The sequence below is a fragment of the Exophiala oligosperma genome (genome assembly GCF_000835515.1).
Source record: "Exophiala oligosperma strain CBS 72588 unplaced genomic scaffold supercont1.9, whole genome shotgun sequence".
NCBI classification, from domain to species: Eukaryota; Fungi; Ascomycota; class Eurotiomycetes; order Chaetothyriales; family Herpotrichiellaceae; genus Exophiala; species Exophiala oligosperma.
The window spans coordinates 1,285,079-1,293,329 of record NW_015622826.1 but is presented as its reverse complement, the minus strand read 5'-3'; the positions used below and the strand labels follow the sequence as shown (position 1 = coordinate 1,293,329).

Below are 8,251 nucleotides of genomic sequence, written 5' to 3'. Positions count from 1 at the left end.
TGTCGGTGGAGATAGGGATGTCCTGTGCGAGATATTCCCGTAGCCTCTCCCGTCGGCATCGAAGGATATGTCCAGGCTGATCACTCGGTACACCACCGATGCTTGCTATCATGTCCCCGGTGCAGGCGTCCAGTATGGTAGCCCCGTCGAGAACGCCGATGTTTGCATTGACGCTGATGGAGTGGAGGTCACCAAGACTAGTTGGAAGAAGCCTTTTCAACCTCGACAAGCATCTGAGGAAAGGAAAAAGGGGTCAGCCAAGTCTCACTTCTTCAAGTCCCCCCTCAACACCTTCGGAGAGACTTACTCGTTCAATGCAACAGCCCAGCCTTGTTGACGACTATGTAGTTCTTGATCTCTTTCGAAAACTTGAAAAGGGATCCCATTTGCCTGAAGGATCTGGCCGAGTGCTAAACCTCCTAAACCTCCACCAATGATCAGGACTTGATTGTCAGAGGTGTTCATTGCGATTGTCAAGAGAATATTGATCTTTTGCTTTTGGGAACGATCGAGAGCCACTTCTATTGCGGTGGATTTGCTTGAAACAACAGTTGAAGGATAAAATAGAAAGATGCAAAAAAAGCGGAGCTACAAAAGAAGAAAGATGCGGATCATCATCATCATCATCACCACCGTCATCATCTCACATGCATCTGTCTTCTCCCTTGAGAAAATTCTTTCGACGAATTGCCGTTGAGTCAAAGGTCAGATTCTCGTTATGCTCATCCCTGGATATGAGCCAGCGCTCCAACTCCGGCACCCAACTGTGGCCAGAATGCTGCCAGCAATGTCAATCGTACAGTAGTCAAGGTGACAATGCGGTGACTGAAAATCCCTGAGCAGATCCTTTAGTTACCTGGTGCTGTTAGTTCCAATCAATATGTTTCAGCGATCGGCGTCGGTTGTCTGAAACCTGTGATTTTCATGATGATTGGTGTCATAAAATACAGGGCCTGCCTGAAGTCGGCCTTGATAAGGTCCGTGGGAGTCCTGATGAAGGACTTGTATACGAGGTATACCTTGTCCCTTCGGCTCTACCTAATAGCATGATGATTCGTTGGGTCAATGTGATACGTGGACACTCAAGTAAATGTACTATACCATGTCAACAGCCTCACCTCCTTTCACCGATTGTAGTTGCTATTTTGGCCTGGTGTCTCACGCCCGTACCACAGAAGGAGTCAAACTTGTTGAGAGGTGGAAGATTACCGAGTGGAAACCTGCATTTATAGTAGAGTCTGATGGCTACAGGGAGAGGACCTGGTCGTCAGCTGGGTACCGTAATACGGAGTGTGTTGACGGATACTGGCCGATGTTTACGGCCACTCGGCTAAGTTGCCCCTTATCTCCACACGAATATGATCTCACGGTGCATTGTCGCATGTGCTTTTTCCACTCAGAACGGCTTCTCTCCCTTTATGACTCGTCTCACAATGATGAGATGTCTCTGCCGGGTCTTGGACTGTCGGAACCGGAGGAGGTCTCTACCGTCGAAACCCACCAACATGACCTAACAAAAGAATGTGAATGGCGATTCGAAGTCGCTGTCGGCAAATACGTTCAAGTCAAGGTACAACCAACCAATTGTGCCCTGCCGTTCCTACATTGTCCAAATTTCACTAACAGTACCACCTAGGTCCTGAGTGGAAATGCCGAGATATTTGGCACCGAACTCGTCGTCGGTAACACGTATATTTTCACTGGCACGAAAGCTGCAATCTACACCTGGACTGGCTGCGCCTTCGAAGTCAGCGGAGATGCTTTACAGAGCGAATACAGGGCCGAAGAGACGCCAATGAACGAGTATATCAATGTCCATTTCGCGTTGGAAAACCTACGCGAGCAAGCTAAGGCCTCCGGGCGACAAGGACCCCGGGTCTTGATCTTAGGACCCGACGACGCGGGGAAGACGACCCTCGCAAAGATCCTCACAGGCTATGCTTACCGATCCGCACGGTCACCTACCGTGGTGAATTTGGACGTCAAAGAGGGATTGATGAGCATACCGGGGACAATGACGGCCACCGTATTCAAGAGCACGGTGGACGTCGAGGAAGGCTGGGGTACTGCACCGATGAGTGGCCCCAACGGCGCCATCCCAGTCAAACTGCCTCTGGTCTACTTTTTCGGCAGCTCCAAACCCGAAGAAAAAGAGGGCAAGGTCTACAGGGCACAGCTGAACAGGTTGGCACTCGCAGTCACTGGCCGTCTCGGCCAGGACCAAGAAGCCAGAGAGAGCGGGGTCATCATCGACACCCCAGGTGACTTGACCACCACGAAATCCAGCACGATTGGATACGAGATCATCCAGGACATTGTTTCCGAGTTTGGTGTTTCAACCATCATCTGTCTCGGGTCGGAGAGGCTGTACAGCGACATGGTCAGACGATTTGACGGCCAACCCACGTCGTCTCGGTCGACGGGTGGTTCCACCGGAACCATCTCGGTGATCAAACTTTCAAAGTCGGGCGGCTGCGTCGACCGCGACGAAGCGTACCTGCGGTCATTCCGAGCTGCACAGGTGAAGACGTATTTCTACGGCAACCCACGTCTGAGCAATGGCATTTCGCTACTCCCTCGGCAGCAGCAGGTCGACTTTTCGACGTTGACCGTCTGGCGGCGCATCTCCTCCACGCCGGATCCTACGTCGACCACGTTCCCCGGCGATGAAGACGAAGATACGTTCTTACCAGGTGGTGGAATGGACAACGAGATAGCCCCCGGTGCTGGTGGTGGTGGTATGTCCAAGGTCCCGCTCCCTTCTTCGCAGATTTACGAACGGATGACGGTCCCCTACGCCGCCATGCGCAGTTCAATCCTGGCCGTCATGAACTGTGAGCCGGAAGCCGAGCAAGAAATCATCCGCGATAGTAGCGTCATGGGCTTCCTGTACGTCACCGACACTGACGAGGCTAGGGGACGGATCAGCGTGGTAAGTCCCGTGGCCGGTCGGGTCCCGAACCGTGCCATCGTCTGGGCGGGCTGGCCAGAGCCCATTTTGGGGCTGGACAAGTTATAAAGACATGCTGTTCCGTTTCATCGCGAACTATCAGAGATGAGGATACACAAAGTGGATCAGGTTACAGATGGCGTCAGGGGACAAGACATATACTTCAAGAATGAAGGCTTACTGCTTAAAAAAAGCTTTTGAAAACCCAGATCCAGGCTGAAAAATTAGACAGCAAGTAGCTGCTTTTTCGGTCTTGGATGATTGAGCAACGAGTTCCCGGCCCTGGGCTATTTACCTCTAGATCTAGGTACCTCAAGATAACCAAAGGCATGGAAACAAACGCCTCCAGTGTACTTTTGTATATTTTCTTTACTTTGAAACCTTAGGATGACTTTGGATGTCTGTTTTGGTCTCACAGTCATTCATATACGGGCATGCCGTTTTTTCCCTTTTCCCTTTCTTCTATTCTTATCTTTTGTGTACAGAGGTACTATTCAGTCAAGTCCCGCAAGATACGCAAAATATTCTTGACTCCCATGAGGGCGTTATCGTCTGGGCCCTGGCCAGGTGTCCACGAGGCATGTGCGAAATCGATCAGCCTGACTTCGTGGACTTTTGGAGGTACTTCATCATCGTCGTCGTCGTCGTCATCAATCATGTCGTTATCATCATCGTCACCACCACCAACAACAACTTCTACCGCTTTAGTGTTGTTGCCACTACTGTCCATGTCGAGCTCAAGATCATTGCCATCGCCATCCTCACGCTCAATCGGCATTTCCTGTTCCGCTTTTTGCTCCTCTTGTATCGCAACCTCCATGGCGTCCTCGTCACCTTCATACACCATCAACACGCTCGCGCTGTACATGCGGCTCTCCTCGTTCTCGAGCATGTACTGTATGCTTTCCAATTCGCGGATAAGCCGTCTGGCGATCTCCGGCCCACGTCTCCGGCGAAATGTCTTCCTTCCCGGCCGGGGGTCGTGGTGTACGCCGCCTAGGTACGTCGTGAAGGCGTCAACAACGGTGTGCTGGTCGAACGATTGTCCGTAGAACTTTGTGTAGCATTTATATCCGTTCTTGACCTCGACATGCGCAGGGTCTTCTTCTACTACTTGTCGTGGCGTGGTGGCACTGGTAGTGTTTGTCTCTGTCGTCCCTGTCGTCGGCTCTTCTGCGTGCCGGATCTTCATGCCCGCCACGCGGAACCCGAGACTTCCTGTCGTGGTGCGCTTCGCGACCTCGTCGAGTTTCTGGCGTTTGGAGCGCGGGGCGTCATCGGCCCAGAGTCGTGCACCGAGCTTGACGTCCAGCACGTTGGGATGTTTGAAGCCGGCCGCGACGTTCTCGAGTACGATTGCCAACCCGGTCGAGAGTTTCTTGCCACCCGAGGGCTTCCATGACATGCGCTTGGTCAGGGTCGGGGAGGGCATGGTGGTGGTTGTGCCATTGACCACGGCGGCGCCGGAGAGGGGGTCGGTCGAGTCGGGCGCGTCCTGTTCGTCATGCTGCAACAGCGAGCCGATAAAGGTGGGCATGTGGGCTTGGAAGAGAGGGTGTGCTTCGGCGGACTCGTAAAAGTCGATCTCTGCTTGCGTGCATGGCTTGATTATCAGGGAGCCTGAAGCATTGGAACTGATTCCTTGACTGGGTTTGGGTCGCGGTTAGTGGGACATTCACCCAAGAAGAACGGGAAGGGTAGTACGTAACGTTCAAAGGAGAGAACTTACTGTCCAGCAGCACTGTGGTCAAAAGCAACGAGTTCCGACTCTGCAGGCATGAGAGCGACTTTCTTGCCGGGCGGTGGTGTTGATACAATGTTGGTCGCCATCTCAGCGGTGGTGCGCTGGAGTGGTAGAGAGAATCGAACAAGACACAGAGAGAAAGGAAGGCGCAATTGCGAGTTGTTTAGAACAGGAACATGATGATGCTGTGGGCAGGGAGAATGAAGAAGCTGCCCCTACGAGGCCAAGTACCGAGGGCGCATCATCCCTGTGTTCCGGAGGATGGAGTCAAATCCTTGATTTCTTGGAATTTCTTCGAAAGATCGACGAGCTGAAACGCTGACGTTTTGGTTCGCGGGATGTAACTACCGTGGAACTGGTCACAGCCACAAAAACGTGGGTGGACGGTCGTGGTTCGGGCGGCTGAGGCTAGCGAGACTTCATTTTTAGGCTATAATTGTAAGTGCCGGTATAGGTGGGTGCGGTGTGTTGGGGGTGACTTTGTGGTGTTGTCATAGGGGTCGTTAGGGGAGACTCCTACTTACCTAGACACTTAGACTCAGGTACCGGTTGATAGTGCCGGGTGCACGGTACTTTTGGCCCCAGCCTAATGAAAGCCTAACATAGCGCCTAATGTAGACGACATCAATATCTTGACCTTTTTTACTTGTGTATGCAGAGAGCCTCACTACAGATCACTGCAGTCAAGTAAACAATGTTTGCTTCAATCTGAAACTTCGGTGTTGACTTCACCTTTATTGAATCCCAGTATGTATTCTCATCAGGTGATCAATTGGCCATCAAAACCACCAAGATTTTGTCTCTCGACTTACCAATCTCTCCTTCTCGACCTTCTCATCTCAAACTTCGCTTCATCTTCTTCACCGAGTTGATACTCTGCTGCGCTTTGTTGCTTCCCTCAACTTGGCTTATACTCCACACAAGTCAGGGCCAACATGTCTGCTACTAAAGACGACGAGTTGGCGGCTTCTGTAGCTGCCGTCGATCTCAATGACCAGAATGCCGAGAAGACCCAGATCCCACAAGCCAGCACTACGGACACTGCGGACACCGGGGACAGTATGACTGCTGCCATAGAGGCTCCAGCTGCTGTACCTCCTCAAGGTGAAGGCGACGATGAATTTGGTGAACCCGTCGATCTTCCACCACTAGAACCCAAGAAGAGGAAAACGAGGAGGAAAAAGCCAGCCTCTCAACGAGGAGCAGTAAGAATACACTTCTCTCTATGCCGTGACCTCCAAGACGAGAACTTCACAGGCCTCGAGTCTGACTACCACCTCAGGACAAACCCACTGGCTTCGAGGACTTTTTTGCAGACTCACCCATGACCCCAGACCAGTACGCCCAAAACAAAGAACTCTACAATCCGTAAGATGTGGCTCCTTTTTCTACAACCTGGTTTGACCATCTCCGCCTACTGACAACCCATACCAGATCCATACCTTTCGTCGACCGAATCATCACCGCAGTAGGCCGCTTCGAACGGACACGCAAACTCACCTCCGAACGTCGCGACGTGCTCTTCAAATGGCTCGTTTTTGGCGGCGTCGAAATTGGGCCCAGAGCATACCAGGGCGCCCCGGACACTGAAAGCCTCGATAACGCTGAAACCGCCGCGGTTCTCTCCCAAGCCTCGGCCAACAAGGACAAGTACGACGTCTCCTCCCCGACGAGCTTGTACGATGTCGACTTCCAGGGCGTCATGCACAGCTTCCTCAGCCGTCGAGCTCGAGCCATCTACGGCTTCGATACCCCCGACCAAGTGTCCACACTGACCACAACACTCGAGCGCTTCATGGACTATCTCCTCCAGCACGATGTGTGTCCCGAATACCACCCCGAAGTCCTCGCCACCCGCAACTTTTGTCGCTCCGTGGGCCCGGAGCTGTGGCACGCCGCCGAGGCCCTACGCCATCTCCCGGGCGATTTCAACATCGCGTGCTCGACCCTGTCTGGGGGCTACTACGCCGAACACTACGACGGGCTCACGGACTGGGAGACGGAACCGGACCCTCAACAGCAGGCCGTCTTCGTGGGGATGAAGCCCGAAGAGGCCCAACAGGTCATGTCGTTTGGCGTGGCCGGCGCCGCCGAGGAGTCTGTCTACAAGGCCTACCTGGACGCCGTTAGAACCGGTAGTCCAGTGGCCGTGACCGACGTCGAAGAGATCGCCGGCTTCGAAATCACCAGGATCGTCCCTCCCACACCAGACTGCAAGGCCATCTACACCCAAACGACGTCCAACTTTCGCCCTGTCGGCCGCGTGTACGCCAAGGCCTGGACGAACCCAGACTCGCAACCCGAAGATCTCACCGACGAAGAGAAACGAGCTTTGTATGTGTCATCGACAAGCCCAAACAACACTGTCAAGCCAAAGGAATACGTCTTTTTCCTCGAGGAGATCCTCCAGACCTACCTCCGCGTCGGGACCAAGATTGAAGCCACAATCTACATGTTGAGCTGCGGCATCATGTTCTTCGATAATGTCGTGAACTTGTTTCCCTCGTTTGACGAATTTATCGCTAACGAACTTATGCTGGATTGGGTCACACCACGCCCGAGAAAGGGCGCCTTTGACTATGTCGCAACGGAGGATGACGACGACGATGTCGATGTTGACGGGACAGAAGAGCGTCTGGGTACTACTAGTGATGGAGGCGTTGGTGGTGGTCATCATCATAATGACGATGATGACAAGGCGGCAGAGTGATGAGTTTCTCTACTGTCTTGTTGATATTGCATGATTGCAAGATCCCTTCAATGCGTGCCCAAAGTATTTGCCTACGTACCCACGATAAGTGCAGACCTACCTACCTCACCTACCTGGTAGGCAGTTGGTTACTTGATATGAATGAATGAATGAATGAATGATGCTTAAGAAAGAATCAACCTCTTTTTACGTATTTACCGTAAAGTTAAGAGTCAATCCAACAATCAAGTCTTTCGGGATTCATTCCAAGCGCACTACGAAGCCGACTCTTGCCTCTACTGTACACGGTACATGCCATTCCCATGCCTCACTATCTCCTGCAGATCGTGCCTGTCAGGACTCACGAATTACTGTCTGGACTCGGAGTCGTCGTCTCCTCTCGTAATCCCGTGGATCCTTTGTTCTGTCGGCTGAGCAAAACGCTCTCGGATCGCTCAAAGAGGAAGGCTAGATTTCCACATTAGGCTGGTTACATCCATCCCCTCGGGCATCTCTCAGGGACTATTATTACTATCACAGTCATCCCGAACTCCAGCGGTTTCAACTCCGGTATGATGCCGCTTATAACTGACAGACGCACCCGCACTCTTTGAATAATCCTTGGTCATGTGGATCGCGGTGTGATTCGTCAAATACCGACTCGGGTCCTTGATGAAGAATGCCGCGACGATAGCCAGTACACCAAAGGGGATACTCGCCCAGAAGACGCGCTTGAAGGCGTAAGCGTAGGCTTCCCTGAGGGCCCGGGCGGCCGCGTCTTCGATCGCGGGGGTGATGCCCCTGACGGTCGCAAACGCATTTGGTACACCGACGGCGTTGTCCATGGCCGCCGCGACCAGTGCACCGG

The 8,251-nt window shown here is 52.8% G+C and overlaps 3 protein-coding genes across 3 annotated transcripts; 2 read left to right on the top strand and 1 right to left on the bottom strand.

Annotated features, from left to right (window-relative positions):
- The first annotated feature begins 1,405 nt into the window (after positions 1–1,405).
- On the top strand, positions 1,406–3,341 carry PV06_09036 (uncharacterized protein). Its single transcript, XM_016410440.1, has 2 exons — positions 1,406–1,570; positions 1,637–3,341. The coding sequence occupies exons 1-2, from the start codon at positions 1,442–1,444 to the stop codon at positions 3,017–3,019; spliced, it is 1,512 nt and encodes a 503-aa protein (XP_016259462.1). The 5' UTR covers positions 1,406–1,441; the 3' UTR covers positions 3,020–3,341.
- Positions 3,262–4,946, bottom strand: PV06_09035 (uncharacterized protein). Its single transcript, XM_016410439.1, has 2 exons — positions 4,680–4,946; positions 3,262–4,596 (listed from the first exon to the last, which is right to left on the bottom strand). The coding sequence occupies exons 1-2, from the start codon at positions 4,778–4,780 to the stop codon at positions 3,441–3,443; spliced, it is 1,257 nt and encodes a 418-aa protein (XP_016259461.1). The 5' UTR covers positions 4,781–4,946; the 3' UTR covers positions 3,262–3,440.
- A 687-nt stretch (positions 4,947–5,633) lies between these two features.
- PV06_09034 (uncharacterized protein) lies at positions 5,634–7,539 on the top strand. Its single transcript, XM_016410438.1, has 2 exons — positions 5,634–6,062; positions 6,129–7,539. Exons 1-2 carry the CDS (start codon positions 6,019–6,021, stop codon positions 7,402–7,404), a joined length of 1,320 nt encoding a protein of 439 aa, XP_016259460.1. The 5' UTR covers positions 5,634–6,018; the 3' UTR covers positions 7,405–7,539.
- The last annotated feature ends 712 nt before the right edge of the window (positions 7,540–8,251 follow it).

Bases quoted from the DNA above. Each gene is read 5' to 3' on its own strand.
- PV06_09036 (XM_016410440.1), top strand. From the start codon at position 1,442: ATGTCTCTGCCGGGTCTTGGACTGTCGGAACCGGAGGAGGTCTCTACC. The intron at 1,571-1,636 runs GTACAACCAACC...AGTACCACCTAG, and splicing joins GCAAATACGTTCAAGTCAAG to GTCCTGAGTGGAAATGCCGA.
- PV06_09035 (XM_016410439.1), bottom strand. From the start codon at position 4,780: ATGGCGACCAACATTGTATCAACACCACCGCCCGGCAAGAAAGTCGCT. The intron at 4,597-4,679 runs GTAAGTTCTCTC...ACCCAAACCCAG, and splicing joins GACCACAGTGCTGCTGGACA to TCAAGGAATCAGTTCCAATG.
- PV06_09034 (XM_016410438.1), top strand. From the start codon at position 6,019: ATGACCCCAGACCAGTACGCCCAAAACAAAGAACTCTACAATCC. The intron at 6,063-6,128 runs GTAAGATGTGGC...AACCCATACCAG, and splicing joins AACAAAGAACTCTACAATCC to ATCCATACCTTTCGTCGACC.